General features: G+C 39.2%; 1 protein-coding gene across 1 annotated transcript in view; it reads left to right on the top strand.

The window, feature by feature from the left end:
• LOC149812568 (uncharacterized) overlaps positions 1-27050 on the top strand; it is a 49566-nt gene that overhangs the window by 9939 nt on the left and 12577 nt on the right. The window contains exon 2 of the mRNA XM_089993086.1: positions 63-203. Within this exon, the coding sequence (XP_089849212.1) occupies positions 63-203 (141 nt within the window). The remainder of the gene's footprint in view (positions 1-62; positions 204-27050) is intronic.

Below are 27050 nucleotides of genomic sequence, written 5' to 3'. Positions count from 1 at the left end.
TGCTCTACGATCATCAGGATAAGCAATAGAATCATCAACATAATTAGGATCACTGATTGCAGGAGAAGAAGACGATGAAGGGCCACGAGAGGAGGCTTGACGACGAGTATACACCAGTGGAGGATCATGGAACCGAGTTGAAGAGGGATCAAAACATAATGAAGGCAATAAAGGAACTGACTCCAAAGGAATGGGAGGAATGGGTAAGGGAAATGATGTGGACATATCAGGATTCACACGAGACGCGCACGGCGAGAAGTAAGGAATGGTCTCAAAGAATGTGACATCTGCACTGATATACTCTTTACGAGCAATGGGGTCAAGACATTTGTACCCTTTTTGGTTTTTTGGATACCCAAGGAAGACACACTTAGTTGCCTGTGCAGCTAGTTTGTCCCTAGTAGGTCCAAGTTTTTGCACAAAACAAACACAACTAAATACCATAGGAGAAACTTTGAACAAAGAACAATCAGGATAAAGTTGTCTGATAGGAATTTGGTCATTAAGAGCAGTAGAAGGCATTCTGTTAATAAGGTAACAAGAAGTAAGAAGGGCATCTCCCCAAAAAGAAGCTGGCATGTTTGTTTGAATCATAAGGGTTCGAGTTACTTTCAAAAGGTGTCGGTGTTTTCTTTCAGCTACCCCATTTTGCTGGGACGTATGGGCACATGAAAATTGAGGGCAAATCCCATTATCCCGATAAAATTGTAATAGTTTGCTAGATTTGAATTCAAGAGCATTATCAATGCGAACAATTTTAACAATGGAACCAAATTGAGTATTTATTTCAAGAATAAAAGATTGGAGAATACACAAGACTTCAGATCTCTCCTTTATTAAAAAGACCCAAGACACTCTAGAGTAGTCATCACAATGACAAGGTAATACTTGGACTGAAACCTATTAGGAACCCGACTAGGCCCCCAAACATCAACATGAATTAGATCAAAAGGACTTTGACTAGTACAACTCTGACTTAAAGAAAAAGAACTACGATGATGCTTGCCCAACTGACATGCTTCACACTGAAAGGACGCTGTAGAAGAGACCTGTGGAATGACTCTTTGAAGCTTGGAAAGAGAAGGATGACCCAATCTGAGATGCCATTGGTAGGAATTAGAACTCGATTCCACACACAAAGTTGCTACTCCAACAGGTTGTGTAAGATATAAACACCTCCCTCCTCATGGCCTCCACCAATCTTCTTCCCAGACAGCAAATCCTGAAATACACAAGAACCCGAATCAAATATAACTCGACAATTTAGTTCTTTTGTAAGCTGGCTTACGGATAATAAATTCTTAGGAAACTGTGGAGCATGGAGAACATATTGAATCCGTAATGTAGGGGTAAAATGCACATCTCCTTGCCCCACCATTGGGGATAATCTACCATCTGCCAATTTAACATGACGAGGGAAAGATGTATGAACCAGTGTAGAGAAACTATGTGAATCTCCACAAAAGTGTTGAGAGGCGCCAGAATCAATAATTCATATCTTACCTCCATCATCCAACTGAGTACCCGCAGAGCATGCCACATCAGTCACTACAATAGAGGCAGACACAAATGCAGAACTCTGAGAAAGAAGCTGATCATATTTTGCATGACTGAGATTAATCGTATTGGTTGAAGAAGTAGGCACAGGTTCAGTGATGGAAGAGACAACCGGAGTTGTTGCTTTGGGGAACGATAATGAGCTCTGAGGGCGAATTTTAGGGTTCTTATCCCAACAACGATCCTCAAGGTGCCCTTGCTTGCCACAATATGTACACTGAAGTCTGCTACGACCTCCACTGCCTCTTCAACGACCTCTGCCTCTGGAAGAACTAGGTAAACCATGCCCTCCTCCACCTGTGACAACAAGAGCTGAAGTCTGAGAGTCTCCGTGAGGCGGAGGAAGGGTAACAGCAAGACGACTTAACCGGTTGTAGGCATCAGCTAGAGTAGGGATCTCTGAGCTAGTAAGCATTTGCACCTTGGCTACTGAGTAATCTGGAGATAATCCTGATAGAAAACGAGCCACCATAGTGTACTCCTGATGGGTTTTATGATTAGTGCAGCAGGGAGGACGAACAGAGTTGAGCCTTTTATAGGCTGATTTAACTGATGCATAATATTGGGAAAGATTCTGATCACCCTGCTGCAACTGAAATATCTCTTGCTCAACTTACAAAATTCTACTGACATTTTTGTCTTGAGAGTACGTGTCACGTAATGAATCCCACATCTTCTTTGCAGTAGAATAGTAAATTAAGTCGTCTGCAATATGTGGCTGAACACTGTTCATAATCCAAGACATAACAATGTCATTATCTTCCTGCCATGTGGCATATTTCCCAGTTTTCTCTGTTAGTTCCTTTTTTAACAAAATATGTTTTCGACGATGTCCTGACACAGACATCATAAAAGTCCTCGACAACCTTTTATAATTATTGTCGTCCAGCTTTACGGACGACCCATAAGAGAAGGGATTAGCAAAAGCTTTGTACTCTGCAGACACTTTAAACCTTTCTTCACCATCACTGGACTTTATTTCAGCCATGGTATTTCACTGCTGACAGTAGCTAGCTAATGAGCCGGATAATAATAATAACCAGAAAGTAATCACGAGCAAACTGATAGTAAAGAAATAGATTCCAGCTGAAATAAAATCCTTGTCTTGCAATATATATATATATATCATAGACGCCACCAGCAAGATAATAAATCTGATCACCACTATAAAAATTAATTTTAGATGACAAAAATTGATTTCACATCTGAACTTCAACAAAAATTAATCAGATCTGATTAAATCTGATTCCAACAACAGCAAGCACTACAGATTTAACGCCTACCACATCAACACGACTCTGATACGAGCAAATCTGATTCCAACGACAGCAAGCACTACAGATTTAACACCTACCACATCAACACGACTCTGATACGAGCAACAGTCAGTCAGCCACACCATTCAGATCTGATCCAACATCAACGCTCCATGCTACACGACATCCAATTACTGCACGATCTCAGATCTGCTCCACCCAATCACAAAATGATTGCTGATCTGATGTACCACGATCATGATGTCAGATCTGCTCCACGCAATCTCCACATGATGGTAGATCTGATGCACCACGATCCATCAATATAACTGAGGCGTCATCAACAAGGAGCAAAAGATGAACACACGATCTAGGGTGTGTAAACACCCCAAATTTTCACCCTCATCCAGTGTTTGTCCATTTCATAAGTCATTACAGATCATTGCATGTCATTGCATGTATTCTGCATAGCATTGCATGTCATTACATAGCATTGCAGGTCATTGCATCTCATTTTCGAGATCCAGCACTCCTATTTCAAAACATTCAATCCAGATTTGAATTTTAAAGCTTTTATTTCAAAATCAATTTCAAAACCTGGGTCTTTATTCAATACTCTGTCATTTTCCAACCCCAGGACTTTATATTTCGAAATATTTTCTCAAGGAAACAATCTGGATTCATTTAAAATTCAAATTTTAATCGATTTCAATTCACAGATGAGACCCATTGAGGTGGTGTCGCTTCTGAATTCCTCTATTCATCAAATTTCTCAAAATTTTAAAAGTTTCAGTCCGATCAGGACTCTGTCTCAGAGACCTGATCCGGTCAGGAGTCTGTTTTGAAGTCTGTTTTACTTCCATTTTCAATCTTTTCCGTTTGCTTTCAAAATTTAGGTCATTTTACAGAGTCCAGTTAGTTCAGGACTCTATTTTAGAGTTCGGTCGAGTTAGGAGTCTAACCCTGACTGTGTTTTCTGACTTATTTCATCATTTCTTGATAAAATCTTTTGAAAATTCTTTCATTTAGCTTTTAAAATCTAAAAACTCAGAGTCCTAAGGGTTCAGGACTCTAACCCGGAGTTCCAGTTCGCATGAGACCCTATTTTCAAAAATCTTGAATTTCAAATGTCAATTTTAACCCTTTTTCAAAGCCATTTTCAGTGTTTATTTCAAAATTTCTAAAACTCGATGTGGGCCCACTCAGTTGGCACCATATCCAGAGGAATTCTAACTCAGTTAGGACCTTATGCCATTTCAAAAATCCTAATTTTAAGTTTACTTTTGAAAATCTTTTGAAAACTCCTTCAATTTCAAGTTTTAAAATCGTTTTTTTTGAAAAACTCAAGTAGGGCCCACTCGGGGTGGTGCCATATTCGAGTAAGTCAGGGCTAGACTAGGGTTAGTTGATGTCTTGGTTAGTGTTAGAGGTTTAGAAGAGTCAAAACCATTTTTAAAACTCATTTTGAAAATTAGTTTTTAAAACTAGTGTTTTTAAATGTTTTTAAAGGTGTTTTAAAAACCCAAATGTGAAAGATGCCAAGTGGCATCACATTTGGGGGTTTTCTAGGTTTAGTTAGGGGCTAATTAGGGATTAATTAGAGTCCCACCTAGGTTAGAAAACCATAAAAAATCATTGCCTTTAGTGGATTTATTAGAAAGAGTCCTAAAAAATGAAAAACCTCTTAATTAACCCTAATTAAGTGACTTTTTGAAAAACTATAAAAAAGGACCTAAGGGGGGCCAAAAGGAGGGCTCTTTTCTCTCAAATTTTCGTGGCCTCTCTCTCCTCTCCAGCACCTCCACCTTCCTCCATTGCAGCTGCAAGCACCAAGGTAATATTTTTAATATTTTTTAGTTTTATTTAATGCTTTTTCATGTTTTAAATCAATTTTAGCCATTGGTGTCATCCCCTTCATGGATTCACCTCAAGAACCATCAAGAACCAACAAGAACAATCCAAGAAGGTGATCTAACCCTGTTTTGGATGATTTACAGAGATTTTAATCCATTAGAATTAATTTTAATATGATTCTTTGCATTATTAACCAATAAAATATATGATTTACCCTTTTTAATGGGTTAAATCTATGTTTTAAAGGTGATATCAAATTCCAGCCATTGATTCCCTGTTTTTAATTTATTTTCATGGTTTATTCATGTTTGTTTTACGTTCTATAGCATAGAAATAATTTTTATTTACTGTTTTATGGTTTATTTTATTTATTTACATTAGTTAATGCATGGTTTTTCAAGTTTCTTAAATTTCTTTGTGTGTTCTAGGTTTAGAACACTAAGATGATGTTATTTCGGATTGAAGCAATCATTGTTTATTTCTGATTTTTTTATATGTGATGCATGCATGAGTTATTGAGTTACTGTAGAAAAATCAGAGGTTTTGGATCTCGGGAACTCTGTCAAAAAAATCAGACATCAAATCGGGTTTTTAAAGCTTTAAAATCGTGGTTAAAATCAAGAAGGTAACTTGCTGTTATGATATTTTTCTCATCTTATATCCGATTTTAGATCTGTAAAGTGATATGGATTCAAATTGAGTAGATCTGTCTTTTGTGAAATTTTCGGATTTTTTGATCACTGTTTAGTATTTTCCCCTTTTAGAGAATCTGTTTTTAAAGTTAAAACTCGTTAGGGTTTACCAAAACCCTAATCAGACTTGTGTTAGTCATAAATCCCAAACCATAGATCCGATTTTAGATCTGTAAAAAGTGAGTATTGTTATTTTTATGTCTACTGTTCACCACTAAAATTTCAGAGATTGTTATTTAGAATTGCTATTTATGTCTGTATTTTTAATCTGGAATAGCTGTTTTAATCCCTGTTAAGAGTGATATATTTTAGCTCAGATTGCCGGAAGGGTTTCTCCCTAACCGGAGATGATGTTTCCGATCTGTAAATTGGGAAATCTCTGTTTTTCTTTCTAGTTAGTCTCTGTAAAATTTCATAAATTTCCATAGAGATTTGACCCCTGGTTCAGGTCTTGGACTGAGACTGGTTGGTGAATTAGGTCAAAAATAGCATATTTTTAGGGTTTAATACAATTTTCGGATTAATTTAATGTCAAAAAATTATTTTTATAATTCTAATTCAAAATTAGGGTTATAACAAGTGCAGGTACCAAATTTGATAAATTTTGGAATCCAATTGATGGCTGAATTAAGCAAATTGCAAAACCGGGTTCCTGATAGATCCAAAAACACTGCTAAAATCACAGTTTTTGTGATATTATTGGATTTTCGTGCATAAGCATATATTTTTAGGGTTTAATCATGTTCATAATCATATTAGGATGCTTTAGGTTTAATTTGAGGCTCATTTGATTTCATTTAGTGCATAAAACCTAAGTTTTTACCAAAATCTATTTCAGAAAACCCTGATTTCAAGGCCATAGTCTTGCTATCAGGGACAATTTGGTCATTTGACCTAAATTTCGAAATCCCTAACCCTAATTTTCATATTTTTAATCATGTCATATCATATTTAGTTTGATTTATCTTCATTTGAATTTCAAAACTTGCATTTTATAAAATATCTTTCTAAAAACCCTAATTTCAAGGCCATAGTCTTGTTATTAGGGGTATTTTGGTCATTTTGACCCCAATTTCGAAATTTCATATCTTATCTTCCTTATTTATTCCATTTTATTTCATACTTTATCATTTTTATTTAAGGGAATCAAGGAAAAGGCTTATATCTAGCAAAATCCAGTAATTTCTAGATATTACTGGATAAATCTAGAAAAGCCAACATATTTTCATTAATCAAGTTTTCTAGTTTTGCAGGTACATTGAAGACTTTATTTTTCATGTATTTAAATTTCAATAGTGATGTAATTTGTAATTAAACTTTGGAATAAGAATTTACATTTCCTGTTTAGCTTAGGTTGCATTGCATATAGTTTATTTTTTTTAAAATAATGTTAATGTGTGATGGATGATGATTCATGCATATTCAAACTCACCATGGTCTACACGAATGGCACATGCACTAGCTTCTATGAAGTTTATAAACTTGGTGGAATTTGTATTTATGGCCATAGTCAGAATACGAATGATACTTAGATTTATGATCTTCACATTAGCCACATTCAGCCTACACTCTTAGGCTAACTTCAAAATGCACTGCATTTCTCAAAAAATACAAAAAGTATTTCTCAATTCCTCAAATCCATATTCATTCATTTCATGCATTTGCCAATTCCAATCTCAATTCAAAGAAGTTCATTTTTTCAAAATTTCCTAAGTCTTATAGCAAAATCGATTTTCCCAAAAGCATTGAATTCCAAAGAATATTTCAAGTATTTCCCAAGTTCCAAATTCAAATTTTCTAAGTTAGAATTTCAATTTCAAAGTTTGAATTCAAAGAATTTCATTTTCTCAAAATTTTCTAAGTCATATGGAGAAATCGATTTTCTCAGAATATGAAAATCTCAAAGTATGTTTCAAGTATTTCTCAAGTTCAAAATTCGAAATTTCAAGTTATATTTTCAAGTTCAAAGTTTGAATTCAGAGAAACCAAGTTTCTCAGAATCGATTTTCACCAAATGTCAAGGATTCCTCAAAATCGATTTTTATTTCTCTCAGAAGTACATTTCAAATCCCAATTCACGATTTTCCAAAATTTACATTTTCTAAATATTTCAAAGCAAACATCATGTTTTCAAAATGTGCATTTTCTGAAAATTCATAGCACATGCCTGATTCTATGTGCATTTAGAAATTAGAATATGATTTAGACAAGTTGAATAGAGTAGAGCATAAGATTGATCCTTGGTTCAATTACCCCTGTTAAAGGTGGCAGGAACGGTTGAACCTCGTACCGACAGGCGAGTCCCATTCTTCGGAATTATCCCGCATTTTAAAAACGGAGGCGAGTTATTTTCAAAATCTTTTTCAAAGGTCAGTTTGACTCGCAAAAAGTAAAAAAATTTGCGATGATAACAGGTTTGGCGACCGTGATGGGACCTGTCTTCGCCTGATCAATCTAATGCTCTACTTAGTTCAAATTGTCAAAATCGATTTCCATGGAATGTCAGCTTTGCTTTATGATATCATGTGAACCTAGGAGCCTGGACCTGAACCCAGCTGACATGGAATGCATATAGACTAGGTATGGTTTGATAGGACCATATTGAGGAGGAAATTTTCATGCTCACATAGACTTAGGTCTAATACAACCCTCCTCAATCTAGGTTTGATTGAAAACAATGTTTGCTTCTTCAAATATTTCAAAATTCTATCTCTTTAGGACTTAGAGCCTTCTGATTTGATTGCATGTGCTCATATTTTTCAAAAACCACCCCACCTATATTGTCCTGGTCAAAATCAGATAGACCAAAAAGGAGTTAAAAATAGCGAACTTGATGTCATTCAACTGAGATGCAATATTTCTCGTCTCCAAGATGTGTTGTCGAATGTGAGTCTCGCTAGAATATTTCATAGACATCAATTTGGACATCAGTGTACTAGCCCAAACCTTATTAGAACTGACAAATTGAGCCTCAATGACTCCCAGAAATTCTTTCACTGTCCTGCAGTGAGGGATGACACTTTAAATATTCTTAACCACTTGAGATTGCAAAAACAACAAACTAAGTCTATTCGAGCACTCCCACTTCTTAGAAGTAGCCTTCTCTTCAGCTATACTCCACTCTAAAAGAGTGAGAGGTTCATCAATTCTAAGAGCCAAATCTAGGTTCATGTAACTGAGAGTGAATAATACTATTTCTTTTCAATCTTAAAAATTGGATCCATCTAACAAGGACATGTTACTGGAACCATCAATGATAAAAGAACCTGATACAACAAGTAACGAAAAGGAAAAACCTTATTATTGCCCAGACGAGACTCATGTTGAAAAGGTAAAAACTGAGACTCTTTATTATTTACCTTTTTTAGGACAAGCATAATTGGGTCATTATCGTTCCACTTCGGTGAAAGCGATAATACTCATGGTTGCTTCACCTCTTCAATTCACAAGAAATTGACTTTAATTGATAAAACTAGCATATCATATAACCAGAGGCAATTCAATACTATACCTTTAGGTACGAACATGCTTCATGAGCTGATTTACACATCTATTATTACACTCTGTATGAATTTGGAATACAATGACCTACCTTTGGGTAGAATCATTGTTTCATAAAGTCACACACAATCATAATATTGAATTTTAACACGGTCCAAAGAATCTTCAATCAATACAACTTAGATCACTTTAGTGATTGGATGAGTCAATTAATCGAGATCTTTTATCGCAAACATATTTGTATTATGGATCATATCCATGCATACATAATAATGCATGTATATTTATGACAAAACATACATTATATCATCAAAAATATAAATTCATGCTTCAACTTATATGTATAAATAAATTTTGATGAAAATATATCACAAATGTCATGAATTTAGTCATAATTCATGCTTAAAACATTATGCATAACTTAAATAACATAAAACACATGTATTAGACATTCATACGCCATGCTTCCTTAACAATAAACACGTATAAAGCATGAAAATGATAAAAACATACCCTTATGGGTAAACCCAGGGTCTTTAAGCTAGAACTGGTCTTGTAATACTCTGAATCGGTCTGAAACAACCCATAATCAATCAACTAAAGGCTTGAACCAATTTTGAAACAATCAAACCAGTTTGAAACATATACAAAAGCTCATAAACCCCTAAAACTGAATGAGAAAATCCTTATTCCTTCATAGATACATGAAAACAGGGTTTCTATATTTAGGAACCAATGAAAAATCGATAGAAACCAGTAAAGAATGACTCTGAATTGGTCCCAAAATGCCCTATATCGACCACAAAACCAATTCAGTTTTAAATGAGTTTAAATAGTACGTGGATCTTATTTCGAACTTCCGATTGACTTCAAATCCAGATCCAGTTCTAATGGATCCTGGGTAGGATCCAGTCTAGATCCATACCCATAATAATTGGGTCTCATGTTTGATCTCATGGCCCATATTCAGATCCGTAACAAATTTGGGCCAAATCTAGATCTTGAAACCTGTTTAGATCTGGACCCAATCCAAACAGGATCTGTGTCAGATCCAGACCTCAACACAATCCTGATCTGGATCGGGTCAAGAAACCTGACCCGCACCAGACCTAGACCCGATCCAATAAGGGTCCAAGTTGGATCCAAGAACTTGACTTGGTCCAAACCCGGACCTGATCTATAAAAGATCTGGGTTGGATCCAGATCCAGATCTGTGGATCGGGTTAGACCCAGACTCGATAGCATAAATGGGTCTGGGTTCACTCTCATCCAATGGATCGGGTCCTGACCCGATTCCTTAATGGATCTGGTACATAGATCGGGATTGACCCATCCTGTCCAGATCAGATCTGGAACCCAAATGGGTCCGGGTCTGACCCAAACCTGGAACCTCAAATAGATTCAGGTCTGGTCCGATCCCATGATACAAATTCGGTCTGGTCTCTTAAATTAGGTCTAGCTGCCGGGTCTGGATCTAGACCCGACCCGCAACCAGGTATGCATTTTAAAACTAAAGAGAGTTTCAGTTTATGAGAAACTGAAACATTTGGTTTCTTAGAAACTGAAAGGGCAAAACCCCTCGCCCTTCTGTTTCAAACCGTTGAGGCCTCCATTACCGACGACCGACTCCCTTCCCTTTGCCGACAATAGTAGCCGGATAGTCGGCATAGGTAAGGGTGTATATTTTCTTTTTATAGTCGTCAGGGTTACCCTCTCCACTGTCGGTCGGCCAAGGCTACTGGCTCTGACGATTAGTCAATGGCGACGGTGACCGCCGTCATCCACCATTGACCTCTCGGTGGAAGAGAGGGGAAGAAATCCCTGTCGTCTGTTGTCATCTTCACCAGCGGCCGATGGGATATGACTCTCGTTCGCTGCCATCGAGATGATGCACAGGCAACGCAAGGTTCCGTCAGTGAAGGCCACTCCATGGCAGCACTTAGCCATCGACAAGTCTTCCCGGTAGACGCCGATGAAAGGTAAGAGAAAAGTTTTTTTTTTATATATATGTTTATACAGGCATTGCTCAGGCTAAATCTCCACCGACAGCTGGCCAAAGCAACCTTCAGTGACAGTCGGTGGATGGTGACCAGTCGCTGTCTACCACCATTGTCTGTTGACGGTTGCAATGGCTGGAAACATGTAAAACCCCCAAAACTCTATTTTCCCTTTTTCTTGCTTGCAGACACAACAACGAGAGGGTGGTGTATGTTCACCCCCGATGATTCACTGAATCCCACGTCTGTGTTCGGGGGATCGAATGAGCGCCACATATTCAAGCACATGGGGCTCGTATTCCCGTGTATGTTGACATAACTTTGCATCGGACTCTGATGCTGTTGCAAAGACTGAATCACCCTTACTTGCTTTTCCTGCCCTGAAATGACGGTTCGAGGAAATGACAAAAATATCCTCCATTCAAAAGTTGTGAAACGACAGGTCGATAAAAAGACAAAAAAGTCCTCCATCCAGAAAGTTTGATGTTAACCATTTAAAGTGGAGACGTTCCCTATTCATTAAACCCCTGCGCCATCTGCTGTAACAGTTGCTCCCATTATCAACCAAAACTTTGCCTTCGTCTCCAGTCTAGCTTTCCGCTTTGTTTTTTATCCTGTTGTACAACACACTGTCGCCTTCTCGTGCCTGCCTTGCGTTACAAAACATTTCAGTGTCTTCTCTTCATTTATGCTATCGTTAGGCATCATGGTAGAAAGCAAAGATTCACAAACATTCCTTCCAGTGCCATTAAGGCAGCGTGAGTAGCTTTTCATCTCATCATGCGATCGATGAAGAAGGCATGTCGTCTTATGTGCCATTAAGGCATTGTCTGGTTATTGCAGGTAGATCTTGTTCTTACGAAGGTTGGAAACTTATCGATATTTGTAAGACGCTGAGACCTATTGACAAGAATGCTTGTTTGCAGATGCTAGGAAGGGCCTCTACCCCATCAGGTATCCTACATTCATTCATCGTATGCATTGTATCTCAAACCGCTGTATTAGTAACAGACTCCCATTTTTGTGAGATACATTTTTATTAGTTAATATCGATTTGATTGCTATTATGCTCAAGTTCTTCCTTATCGATTTGTAATTTATTGTGCAATATATTTATCAACCTTTTAGATAGTATAGTTTTGTATCGTCGATTTGTAAGTTATTATGCTGAACTGCCGCATTGATTTTCAATATCTTACAAATCGCTATGCATACATATCGTTTGTGTAAGATATTATATTTCATGTAATATGTATTTGTAAGATATTTGTACACAGACTTTGAAAACATGTGGATGCAGAAACACATCGTTACACGAATGGCGGGGCGATTTTCGCATGCATATCGCTGCTCTCTCAGCGACTTCTATTGAACTCGCTTTAGAGCCTCGTGGATATTATGAGATCGTTATCGTCAACACACATGTACGACATGTGTATTTTATTGGCATGGTAAGCGATAAGTCGATGCTCAGTATAAGCAAACATCAAACTGCACTTGATTTGATACTGTCATGCATTAAATCGTTGCTTTGACTTGCTTAACCCTAGTGGTATCCGTTGTTATATGCATCCTGATTAAATCGTAGTAAAGCTATGCCGCTTGCTAACCCAAATTGATATATTGCTTACAAAACATTCCACTGTCTTATTTTATTTGACGTTGTTGTTAGGCATTATCGAAGAAAGCAATGATGCACAAACATTCCAACCAGTGCCATTAAGGCAGCGTGAGTAGCTTTTCATCTCATCATGCGATCGATGAAGAAGGCATGTCGTCTTATGTGCCATTAAGGCATTGTCTGGTTATTGCAGGTAGATCTTGTTCTTACGAAGGTTGGAAACTTATCGATATTTGTAAGACGCTGGGACCTATTGACAAGAATGTTTGTTTGCAGATGCTAGGAAGGGCCTCTACCCCATCAGGTATCCTACATTCATTCATCGCATGCATTGTATCTCAAACCGCTGTATTAGTAACAGACTCCCGTTTTGTTAGTTAATTTCAATTTGTTTGCTATTTTGCTGCAAAACACAAATTGATATATTGCTTAAAACATTGTTGAGCTTATCATCAGGTTGTAATAAAGACGATGTAGCTGAATCCATCGAAAGATCTAGAGAATTGAATATCTATACTTATAACGCAACTGAAGTATTGAACATCTGCACTAACAATGCACATGAAAAGAAGGGTGCAGGCATTAGACCCACTCTTGACTTGAATGTTCCAGCGGAAGAAATGCAATTCAATGATGAGTTAGACTACCATGACAGTGCACATAATAAAAGTGTAGGCCCCGGGAATGTACACGGAAGTACACTTGACTTGAATGTTCCAGGAGAAGAAATGCAATTCAATAATGAGGTAGATTTTGATGACAGTGCACATAATAAAAGTGTAGGCCCCGGGAATGTACACAGAAGTACACTTGACTTGAATGTTTCAGGAGAAGAAATGCAATTCAATAATGAGGTAGATTTTGATGACAGTGCACATAATAAAAGTGTAGGCCCCGGGAATGTACACGGAAGTACACTTGACTTGAATGTTTCAGGAGAAGAAATGCAATTCAATAATGAGGTAGATTTTCATACAGTAGGAACTGGGAATGTACATGGAATTACACGTGACTATGTTCCTGTAGAAGGAATGCAGTTTAATAACGAGGAAGATGCATATAAATTTTACAATGATTATGTCTTAAAAGTTGGCTTCAGTGTGAGAAGGTTTTCTTGGTCAAAAAATGCACAGGGTGTCTTGGTTAGAAAGACATATGTCTGTTCTAAGCAAGGTTGGAAGAAATCAATGGAAAATCCAACAAGGAGCATGCCAGAATCAAGATGTGGATGTCAGGCGAGATTGGTTTTGAGAAGACATCTGAATGAGAAATTTGTCGTGCGTACTTTAATCAGTGATCATAATCATGATTTATTTGCATCATTTATGACTGCTATGCTAAGGTCACATCGTAAAGTAACTGTAGCACATGCTGCAATGGCTGAAATAGCCGATAGTGCCGGCATTGCACCAAGGAAGACATACAATTTGTTTACCCGCATAGATGGTGGTCGCGAAAATGTGTCATTCACTCCTTTGAATCTAAGAAACCACTTGAGAAGGAAGAGGACAGATAACATGAAGAACGGAGAAATATGTTGTTTGGTTCGCTACTTACAGAATAAATCAAGCAATGAGCATGGTTTCTTTAGTGCAATGCAAGTGGACGAAGATGGATATGCTGTGAATATGTTTTGGGCAGATTCAAAGTCTAGAGTAGATTATGAATGCTTCAATGATGTGCTTGTGTTTGATACTATAGTAAAGATTAATACTGAACAGTGGCCATTTGCGCAGTTTGTGGGAGTGACCCATCACGCACAGAGTTGTATATTAGGCGGTGCTTTTGTGTATGACCAGACCAAGGAAAGCTTTGAGTGGTTGTTCAGAGTATTTACACAGGCAATGAACGAGAAGCATCCTGAAACTGTACTTACAGATGGTGATCACGCAATTGCAACTGCAGTGCTTCATGTGTGGCCAGATGCACATCATCGCCTATGTTTGTGGCATATCTTTCAAAATGCAGCAAAGAACATAGGACACATATTTAATCAGAATACAGGGTTTGACAAAACGTTTACAAGGTGTGTACTTCATAGCGTAGACGAGGTCACTTTTAAGTCGGATTGAGACAAAATGATTAAGACATACGACCTTACTGACTGTCTGTGGTTACAAAATTTATATGCAGAAAAAGAGAAGTGGGCATTGGCATATGGAAGATAATACTTTTGTACAGGTATGATAAGCACACAAAGAGCCGAATCTATGCATGCCACCCTGAAGAAAACCCTGTATTCATGTTTAACAATGTTTCGTTTCATGGAACAATATGAATTATTTGTAGAGGGTCTAAGACAAAATGAGCTTGAACAAGACGTGAAATGCTTCAATACACGACCTCAAACTTTTGGCATGGAAATATTGATGCGACCTGCAGCTCTGTATACACTAACTGTATTTGAATGGATCAATAAAGAGGTGTTGCATGTCATGAATTACAAAATAGAAGGACTCGTGCAAACCGAGAATATGCACAAATACCATATTTTTTGTCAGGGCGAAAAGCATCAAGAAAGGCAAGAAGCACATGTCACGTACAATGTTGACAACGGAAGGGTAGAATGTTCGTGCAAAATGTATGAATTCAAAGGCATTCTATGCTGTCATGCATTAAAGGCACTCAATCAAGAGAAGATACAAGAAATACCTGAGTCTTACGTAATGCGAAGATGGACCAGACGCGCGAAGATTGAAATGCTCGTTATGGACAATGCGAGTAAATCTGGTGTTGACGAGAAGTGCCACATAGCCTCTCGTTACCAACAACTGTGTAGGTCATTCATGCATGTTGCTGATTTGGCATCGAGAAGTGAAGAAGGCTATGCATGTGTGAGAAAAGCTGCAACGGAGTTACTTGAAAACGTGGAGTTAATTCACATTAAGTCCGTTGCAGCGAATGAATACCAGACGAAGATAATGAAATCGAAAAGCGTAGGTCAAAATCATGTTTCGCTTGACACTCCTGAGAAGTTGCACCGAAGCATAAACATTATCTTTAACAAGTCAGTAGTGAACGTTGTTGATTATGATGGACATATTCATGAAGCGAAGGGTATCAAAAGAAAACCTGCCTCTGATCGTAGTCGTCGGAGGGCAAAGGGTGCATTAGAATTGGTTGGCAAGAAGATGTTTAAGAAACAACCTACCTGTAATAAAAAACAACAAGGCCCTTGCAATGAACAAGTATGTAAAACATTATATTGCTTCCCATTGCGATAAGCTTGTCAAATAGCTAACTCGTGTAATGTCCATCATGCAACAATACCATACCGAAGTACCACCAAACGTTCAAACCTACATTCCTCCCGACCTGAGTTCCGGCAACGATCGCTACAGTTTTACAAGTCTTTTGGTATGTAATCAATGTTGCGAGGAGGTATGCATTTCTTGTGAAACTTAATTCAGTGTCTAATATTTTTTCTTTCATGACAGGCTCTGATGGAATCGACAGATAGGTATGGGACACAGGAGTCTCGTGTGAGCCATTAATTTAGTTGTTATGCCTCTTTGCATGCCCCGATCTCCACAATGCCGGATATGTTTTTGCGTTTATAGTCATTTGTCACTGACGACTTGCGCTCCGTGGTTGGATTTTCTTAAATCGATAGATAGCGATTTTTGGCTTCTGCATGAAGTCGATCGATGACATCACTGTATGGCGATTTGTGATTATCGTTGATTAGCGATATGTGGCATCGCAGCGAAGGGATTTGAGTGTATTGTTCGAATGTCGATCAAAGCGGGATGACAATGGTTGTTCAAGTAAGCTTTTTTGGGGCATTGACCACGGTTGCGTTCCATTTTATGATCTAAGTATGCTATCACCTGCGCGGTTGAAAGCCTACTTGGATCATAAAATGAAGCGCAACCTTGGTCAATGCCCCAAAAAAGCTTACTTGAACAACCATTGTCATCGCGCTTAGATCGACAGTCGAACAATACCCTCAAATCGCTATGATGCGACCCCACATATCGCTAATATTCGATAACCACAAATTGCCATACAGTGATGTCATCGATCGACTTCATGCAGAAGCCAAAAATCGCTATCTATCGATTTAAGAAAATCCAACCACGAACCGCAAGTCGTCAGTGACAAATGACTATAAACGCAAAAACAAGTCCGACATTGTGGAGATCGGGGCATGCAAAGAGGCATAAGAACTAAATTAATGGCCCACACGAGACTCCTGTGACACCTCCAATTGCCTTTTGAAATCATTATTGTTATCCTGTGAAATGTTGTATCCATATATTATAAATAAAAGGCTAGTCAATGTGTCTTTTCTCTTCCTGACTTCATTTCTTAAGATATGTGGTTCAACCCGTGGGTTTTTTTTTAGATCCGTGGGGTTATTATGGACAAACGTTCACTATCAATTTATACTAGTATCGTTTAACACCGCAAATCGGCGTTGACTAACACCCTTTACAAAGGCCGAGTATTGCTGCACAAATCGCTATTCAACGATAACCACAAATCGCCATGCAGCGAATATAAAGTGGAATTACTCAGTTAAAACGGATAACAATAAATGTTTGATTTGTCGTACAGTATTCATTGATCATGTTGGTTGAGCAGTACATCTTTTAGGTCATAAATAGTCGCACGAGTACTAGAAGCTGTGTTTGTCTTCTACTTCGTGAACCAACAACAATCAAACAGACGGTTCCTTCATACATACAAACCTACACAGACGAAGATAGCTACATGATCAACAATGGCGAATCATGGGTATATTGTCTACACATCGTCTACATTTTCATCAAAATCCGTCTGTTTCATGCCGTTTTTCGCGATTTGTGTTTTGTGTATTGTATAATGTAATTTCATATTGTTCGTTGCAATGTCCGCATTCATTTCAGTCGAACATCCATCGACGAAGTTGGGCGAAAACTTAGTCAATCACTCCTGGAGGACATCAACAGAATGCAGAGTGAATTCGCACAATACAACATGATCAGTAATTTTGTTAGTATGAAACTAATAGCAGTTGTCTATATACGTAAGCCATGTGTACGTCCGTTAAAAACAACATATTTGCTGCAAACAGACTATATCCGATTTCGCCAGTTATATTAAAAGCAGCGCACCAAGCTAGACTGTATGCGTCGTAAGCCCGTATTTCATGGTATATCGGTTTTATTTAATGTTGTTTTCCGTTATTGATTTATTCCAATTGATTCGTATGTTATTGTTATTGTTAACAATGTTTGGGTTTGCAGACTATCTTACACTGTTTGCCATACTCTAGTGGATTTCAAGATGGCATACCTTATTGGGTTAACAGTAATCACTGCAGAGACCCTTTGTCAAGTGAAAAGGTAAGCAAACAAACCTACAGTGCAATATTACAGCATAGCAAGTGCTAACATCAATTTTTCGATCTATTTGCAGATATTGATTCCTACACTATGGCAATCTGAAAAGCATTGGGTCTTATACGTGATGGATTTACGCGAAAAACAACTATGGTGTTACAATTCGTTGGAAGTTCACAGTGGTTTATGGCTAGACATTTCCCATATCGTAAGTTTCAATATCTATGTGAGGAACAAGTCGTGTACTGGGATCATGAATTTACTGTCGGTCGCATTATTCTCAGATCGGTTTCCTCAAAGCCATTTTGGGAGTCGATGCTAGCGAGTGGATCTATCGCACGGCATACAATGCTCCTTTACAAGATAATGGCGTTGATTGCGGGGTATTTGTAATGAAGTACATTGAAGCAATATACAATGGTGCAGAACCCTTATTCGACGTTGTATGCCATTTCTTCGCCTCTGTTATTGGGGATTAAGTGCATGTCTATTGCTTCTACCTTACAATCTGTTTTTGCAGATTGATATACTCGGATTCCGTGAAGAACTCTGCAAAAATTTGATGTCCTTTCTAATTGCGGAGGAGAAAGTGAAGGAGGCCTCGCGAGCATCTAAAAGGCTTGCAATTGATAAAAGCTGTGCGCTCAACCGGCGTGGTTGACAGTCGCTGAGTGAGACTGCAATGTATTTTAATGAACAAAAGACTTCTAATGTTCGAAATGATAATATTCAACATCGCTATGAAATGTTGTATGCTTAAACATCGCTTTATTGCTGGCATATGATAAACCGCTACCACCATGAAAACTTGTTAGTGTGAATATTATCGATTTTTCAGTTCCTTAATCGCGAAGCAAAATAGAAGTGTGTGTTGTGTCAATCAAATATTAATGAAATGTCCTATCACCCTCCGTCTGTTTTCAAGTATATACGTCAGTTTCATTAAAACAAAAGCAAATCTTCAGTAAAAATGCACTCCGCATTAATAAAATTGAACAATGTGGGGGCTATTCCAAATATTAATCAATGCGATTGAACCGAATTTTTCGATCTTAAATAAATCCAAAAGTACGTCCACACGCGTCCCAAGAAATTTGCCTTAGGCGTACCTTACCGTAGGTTCAGCAATACAGCGATTTCTGAGAACAAACACCAAAACTAGTCAAAATGGACTCCGCATTAATGAAATTAAACAATGTGGGGGCTATTCCAAATATTAATCAATGCGATTGGACCGAATTTTTTGATCTCAAATAAATCCAAAAGTACGTCCACATGCATCCCAAAAAATTGCCTTACGCGTACTACCTTAACGTAGGTTCAGCAATACAGCGATTTTTAGAAATTTCTATCTTCGTACAGTATTTTTCATTACTAAAGAACAACTTCTACCAGCATTGGTTATGCGCATACGACACAAAACTATTTCTGATTACGATTTACATTTCGTAGAACACCCGTCACCGGAACGAGATGAACACCCGTCACCTGAACGACGGATGTGCTGAGACCTCCTCGCTAGGGAGAGGAAGACGACGTGGTGGAGCTTCTGCTGGCCATCCTCAGCGCGACTGCACCGACTGGGTTGCTGCCGAGGAGGAGGGCGAGAACGGTGATGGCAAAGCTCCTTAGGTTGTACAGACAGAACAATCGATATGTTTCACTTCACATATTTTGTCTGTCGTTCTTTTAAACTCAATCAATTGTTCGCATATTTCGTCGCGTATTTCCGGCATAATATCCTGCAACAAAACATGTAATGTGAAACGAATATATAACAGGAATAAACAATAACATCGGATACAAAGCTCATACAGCGTGGAAAGTAACCTCTATTCCATTGTATATTGCTTCAATATGCTTTATTACGAATATGCCACAATCGACCCCATTACTTTGTAAAGGAGCATCGTCAGCACAGAGCAACATCCACTCGGCAATGTCCACACCCACAGCCTCGTTACGGAATCCCGCCTGTGATAAAGGGATAATATATTACACTCCGGTTCACCTCGAATAGCTACAATTCACCTATGGCCACAATCTTACCAAATGCATAGCGTCGCGTTCTACGCCACTGTGGCAGTCCAATGAGTTGTAGCACCATAGTTGTTTTTCTAGAAAATTCATCTCGTATAGGACCCAATGGTCGGGATTTTGCCAGAGTGTAGGAAGTAAAATCTGCGAATCGAAAAAATAATTTCTCATTCCAGAGACATATCGTGATGAGGATGTTACGACTAAACCTTAGAGAAGAGGTTTGTTCACTTACCTTTCCAAATTTCGAAATGTCTAGGCACTCATCACCGCTGTTCCAACAAGGTTCTGCATCTTTGAATCCAATGCTGTATGGCTTTCGCCGGACGTACATCTGTTGCACGAAATAGTAAGATTTAACCATCAAGAAACTTGAGTACGTAATAAAAACAAAGAAAACAACAGCGGAACAGCCATACCATGAAATAAGGGGTGATGATGCGTACTGTATTGCTCGTTGGCTTGCTCTGGATGTAATGGACAAAATCACACATTGTCTGGTTGCACAAATTAACGAACTTCAAAACATACAAACCGGAACGACCTAGAAATTGATAGTGGTTAAATACTTACAAAATTACTGATAGTGTTCCCAACTGCAAATTCTTCTTGCATCTGCTCGATGTCATCTACAAACTCGTCAGGGCGTTGCCGCCCAACCTTGTCTGTGGATGTTGAACTGTGTGCACCATGAGCGTGGTATTCAAGATTCGACATTGAAATTATTGTCTACAGTAAACAACAATAGTCCAAATACGACATGAAAAGGCAAATGTTGACTAAACCGCTTCGGCGTTTCAAAAAATATACGTCTTAAGTGCTAATGCTGGTACTGTGGATGCGGTTGTGTTCTTCTTCGGCACCGTGTCTGGCCGTTTTGCTTCCATCGTCCTCTCCGTTGCCGCTGTGCCTGGTCGTTTTGCTCCCATCGTCCTCTTCGTTGGCGGCGTGCCTGGTCGTTTTGCTCCCACCGTCCTCTCCGTTGCCCCCGTGTCCGGTCGTAGTGCTCCCATCATCTTTGGCGCCGTGCCGGGTCGTATTGGCCAAGTAGTCGTCTTCTTGGACGCCATGGCTGGTCATACTGCTCCGTTTGTCCCCTTCTTCGGTGCAATGCCTGGACGGAGATATCGATGGCACATTTGCAACGCAGATACGGAAACGCCGTCCTCAGTCAAATACAAAGGTAAAGTCCTTTAACGTCCCGCCCTTTTTCGAAAACAGTCCGCTAATTAAATGCGTTTTAAATAAATAAAAATACGTCGTTTCACATGCCGCCCTTTTTCGATACCCGCCGCCAAATTAAATGCTTGCTATCGAAGTATTTAAAAATACCGATCTCCACAAACCGCCCTTTTTTCGATACAAATAATTAATAATACGTCGTCTAACATGCCAAACATTTTTGGAAAATAGCCCGTTAATTAAATGATTGCGTTTTAAATAAATAAAAATACGTCTGCCGCCCTATTTTCGATAGCCGCCGCCAAATTAAATGATTGCTTTCAAAAAATTTAAAAATACGTCTTTCCACAAACCGCCCTTTTTTCGATAGAAATAATAAAAAATACGTCGTCTCACATGCCAGACTTTTTTGAAAACACACCCGAAATTTAATTATTAACTTTTAAATAATAAAAACCCCGTCGTTTTTCGGTCGCATTATAACAACTAACAAGCTTTTGGGTATGAATCATCTTTCACGATTATTCTATTGATTATCGTATATGGATACATCGATATATTCATGCAACGACAAACCCTTTTCTTATCGCTATTGACTATTATCATTTACGCCGTCAAAACTCGTTAAATTATTGTTCAAGGCTTACATCGCCAATCCTTATTGCAATATTCTTTCGAAGCGGAGACAAATACAGCGATTGCTAAACAGAAATGATATATCTTAGCGATGCTACAGAGGTTAGGCAATGCCACGATATTTGAACAAACATCTATTTTCGATTGAAGTTTATTTATTTCAGAGATCCACAGACGAAAAGATGTAATAAAAAAGAATTAAACAATAAAAGAATGTCACGTTACTACAACTCATTATACAATTACAACAAAAACCTAGCGTGATAAAAATGAAAAACTACGATTTATTCCGAGGCACTTGACGAATCAGATGAAATATCATAGAATTGTCTCTCACTTTTTATTTGTGCATTGTCTATCCTGCGTGGCATCTTCGTTGCGAGACCTTTATTAAGAAAACTTGTCATCATCTCTACCACTGAGTTCAATTGAATCCCCATAGTGCTTACTTCTGCCCTTAATTTCTTATTCTCCCTCTCCACAACTTCGAACCTTGCGGCAGAGACAATGTTCTCTTTTAGTGCAAGTGTTCGCTCTTCCTCGCGATTTGTTACTGAGGGATCAGTCGTAGTAACCGAAGAGAGACGACGTTTTGGTTGTAGAGGCTTGGCTGCAACATGAGAAGGGGCAGTTGAGAGGCATGGGTTCACAATTTTTTCAATCTTCCGATTTCGCCGCATTGGTTCCCAATACCTTTCGAAATAGAAGGGATCAAATTGTCGTCCTTCATGTGGTTTCGAAATAGAAGGGATCAAACTACCTGAGTTCCAATTTAATAATTCGTCCCTGTAGCGATCGGGCCAATTAACGTTCCTGCCACCACCACTATTCATCTTCCTGCTCACTTCCAAGAGCTTATTTGGTATAGACTGCCCCAAGCCAGATTGTAGAAGAACTCGACTACCTTGCTGCAACTCGGCTTCAAAATTGCAAAATAGCCACAAATCGCGGTAAGCCAATCTATCAGCCACCGCAACAACGTCTTCATCATCGTCCTCCCCATCTCCATAAGGTCTCCACATAACCTGTACATTGGTAATTCTTTTTAATAAAGAATGACAAATAAGTTAACATTTATTTACGCATGATATGGCAACAACGATATGTACTACGGAAGACAATCCTGCAGCGATGGATACTTAAGAATGCTGAACATTACAATGATTTATAATATATTAACAATTTTAGAACGTTTACCTCGTTTAGTTGTAGCCCATCTAAAATGGACTTAGCATTATAAACTGCGACGTTTATTCTAGCCCAACGACCGATCTTTGGAAAACCACAAATCGGAGGGCCACAACGAGGATGCAATGGGACAATATGTTCCAACGCCCACGCCTAACAAAAACAATATTATTAGTAACACCACAACCTGCAATGAGATTGTTCTACAATTACTAAGTATGTAATCAACAAATACCTGAACAAATGGCCAAAATCCACCAACTGTTTTCGTATCGTTACTCGCACGGTGGAGTTGACTGTACAAGTGTGCGAGCATAGCGGCACCCCAGGCATAGTTGTCTACTTCGTCTAAGTCTGCCAGGTACTGCAGCCACATGAAACTTATTCTCGAACCAGAACAATCGGAAAATAATGTAAGACCAAAAAAATATAGAAGGAAGCCGCACAACTCTTGGTCAGCTATTTTAGATGCACAAGTAGCGGAGTGGCCTTCCCATTTATTACGAAAAAATGAGACCTTCATTGATGTGGAATTTATTCCACCAGAAATACATTAACTCCATTCGTCCATCGACATTCCTAACAGGGCCGTGCATTTCTCCCTTGCGTTATAGTTTGAATGCAGTAACAGGACAACACTGCCATCGCACTTAAGGCCAGTGATCCTCGTCACATCTTCTAGAGTCATGGTGATCTCAAAAGAATCAAACTGGAATGTGTTCGTCTTATCATTCCATTTATTTACCAGGTGGGTCATGGTATTCCAGCAAGTTTCAAAATATTGCTGGTCCAAAAGGCCACCGAAGTGCATATTTTGTAATCGGTCCTTCTGATATGCACTCAGCTGACCATACCACGACAGAACTACAGGCCATTGACACCGACCTCCAAGCTTTTCACCTACTGCTCTACTTCTCCTGTGAACTCCCTGTAACACAAAATAACATATTATTCATACCAATTGTAATTTAGTTTCATTTGTACTTATAAATACTATTCTACTAACCGCCATAAATAATATTGGTTGCAGACAGACAATCACAGTAATCGCTATACAAATTAATACCTAACACAGTAATCGCTATACCAAAATCGCTAAACATGTTATTAAATCTTCACAGACAGAACGAATATATTTACCTTGGCCGCTATTTTCTGCTGTTTTCCATCCAACCTGGGACTTTCTGGTGGGTCCACTGCCTCCAATTGCATTTCAATCTCCATCTTTACTGGCTCCACCATCGCATGCCTTTCTCTCGCCTTCCTTTTCTCGCCCTTCTTCTCCATCCTTTCTCTATCCTTCCTTTTCTCATCCTCCTTCTCCTTCCTTTCTCTCTCCCTTTTCTCCTCATCCTCCTTCTCCTTCCTTTCTCTCTCCCTTTTCTCCTCTTCCTTCTTCTGCTTTCTTTCTCTCTCCCTTTTCAACTCTTTCTTCCTCTACTTCCTTTCTCTTTCCCTTTTCTCATCCTCCTCATTCTGCTTCCTTTCTCTCTCCCTATTCTCCCCCTCCTTCTCCTTCCTTTCTCTCTCCCTTTTCTCCTCTTCCTTCCTCTGCTTCCTTTCTCTCTCCCTTTTCTGCTCCTGCATCCTTTCTCTCTCCTTTTTCGCCTCCTCCTCCTTCTCCTTCCTTTCTCTCTGCTTTTTCTCCTCATCCTTCTGCTTCATTTCTCTCTCCCTTTTCGCCGCTTTCTCCTGCTTGTTCCTAAACCTTTCCAGCAATTCCTTCTCCTGCTTCTTCCTTTCCCTTTCCTTTTCTTCCTCCTCCTTCTTTTTCCGCCGCCTTTCTTTCTCTTCCAGTTCTTGTTTCCTTCTTTCCTGGAATTCTTCCTCCTGCTTCTTCCTTTCTCTTTCCTTTTCTTCTTTCTCCTCCTTCTCCTTCTGTTGCCTTTCCTTCTTTTCTTCATTCTCCTTCTCCTGCCTTTGCATTTCCTTAGCTTTCTCAAACTCCTTCTCCCTCATTCGCCTTTCCTTTTCTTCGTCATACTGAGGAATATTCTGTTCCTTCTTTTCCTCCTTCTTATTCATTTGCCTTCGCCTCTCCTCCTCCTTCTTCAGTAGCCATGCCTTCTTAAACATTGCACTGCGCTACAAGCCTCTCCTCTTACATTCTGCCGCAGTTTCATCCACTAAATAGCTAACATAACTTTGAAACTCCTCCTTATTCTTCTTCCTATTTTCCCTCAACCGTGCGTCAATCCTCAGCCTTCTTTTCAAATTCTCATGAATATTTCTTGCCTTTGCCTTCTCTTCGTCATCCTTGTTCTGCATCTTTCGTTCTTCAGAGTTCTTCCTTTGGTTCGCAGCCTCGATATCTGATGGATAATCCTCCGCATAATACGATTCCAAGGCTTTTTCCCTGTTTTCATCGTTCTCAATCTTAAGTATATTTTGGTATCTTTCAAAAACCTTAGATAGATGGGACTGGCGGATCACTTCTCTAATAGACAACCCATAGAACGACGGGGTATCTTTAATCTGATGAGGCGCAGACATTGCTAACCTGCACAACACATTACACGATCATCATGATTAGAAATCGTCGGAATATTTAGGTTCATAAGAAACAAATCGTTGTATAAGAAGCAATCTTCAGATTGAAGAAAGAAACCTTACACGAAACTCAGCGAAACAATGGGAATTTGGATATTCCAACTGTAGAGTAAGCAGTGGTAAGACGGAAACATATGCTCTGGAACAAAGGGAAAGGATGCTCCGACGACTCCAGATGAAAGCAAAGAATCTCCGGTAGAGTACTTAGAGCGAGAATGGATTGTTTTGAACTATTTGAATCCTACAACATAACTTTTGCTATATACGCAAACTCTACGGAACGTTCGTTGGCGCGATAACGATGGAGGGCAGTTGTGTCCTTTTCATGAACCGACGGTTCAGTTTTCTAGAAGGAGGGCATTTATGTCCGTTCGAGGAAGATGAAGCGAATGGTGGTAAAGGGTACTTAAGTCTTTGCTGCGGCACCAAATTACGATGCAGTATGATGCAGACTGTCATCGGAAACCATGCCGGTCTCGATCGTATACGTGGCGCTATTTGGAAGCCCCGAACATGAGATCTCAGTACCGGCCCTGTTCGGGGGGGGGGGGGGGGAACATATAACCTGCTTTGCACAACAACCGTCGGTGGCCTCCAGCAACCAATCTTGAATGTCATTTGCGATGACCATCCACCGACAGTCAGCCACCGAGCGTGCTGGGCCATCCATGCCAAAGTGTTTATGGCCGGTCCACGATGATACGACATCATGGGCTATGAACAACCACAACACATTCCCATTTCCAGTGTAAGGTGGGTGTAGATGGGGTTGACCCCCTCCCACCTAAAACCAAAATTACTGCAACCGCCCGATGGCTGCCGCACGGGCATTTGAAATTTAGCCCATGATAGACAGACATACTTGGGCGATGGGGGGATTCCAGTGAGTGCTGCGAGAATGTCAACACCCACGTGCGCAGCAGAGTGTGGGCCCATAACCCAATGTTGGCGTTCATGTAAAACCATAACCGGAATGTAAAAGCAACATACATACCAGTTGACGCCATGGATGAGACGAGCATTGGTGTAGGTGCATGGTGTTCTTCTCAGCATATCGACGCCCACGATGAGCTCAGACCGTCAAGTTGATGGTGAGCTGGACCCTGAAACCAATGAGAAGTGAGAACACTTTGGTTGCACTCATCAAGCAGCCATGCCTCAATTTATAGGAGAAAACTGGGGGGTTACATACATGGCATTCATGCATAATGCCATATTAAATATGAACCTTTCACATTCACGTAACCCCCCTTCTCCACTGATTCCCACTAATGCCCCACTAATACCTTTATTAGTGTCAAACCGGGTTACACATAGGGTTGGATCCGTATCTGAGATGTTCAACATGGAACACAATAACATATGTATGGAAAAGAGTGGGTTCGACCATGTGGACAATGAACACTTCAACTCAATAAAAAAAAATTGAATGGTTGCAGTCAAGGAAACATCATCCCTCAAGATGTTAGATCTTTTTTGTACAATTATTGCAGGATAGTTGTAATAAAACCACAATATAACTCAAACTACATGTCTAGATTGTTAGATAAACTAGCCAAGTGGGAATCCAAAAATCATGGAAGGATCACCCCCGAATTGGTTCCCCTCAAAGACAGAGATACGAAATACTGCACTGGAAATTTATGAAATCA

This window comes from Nuphar pumila, chromosome 17 (assembly GCF_984573655.1).
Source record: "Nuphar pumila chromosome 17, dmNupPumi1.hap1.1, whole genome shotgun sequence".
Lineage (NCBI taxonomy): Eukaryota > Viridiplantae > Streptophyta > Magnoliopsida > Nymphaeales > Nymphaeaceae > Nuphar > Nuphar pumila.
The sequence above is the reverse complement of the archived record's forward strand: the minus strand, read 5'-3'. Positions and strand labels throughout refer to the sequence as shown.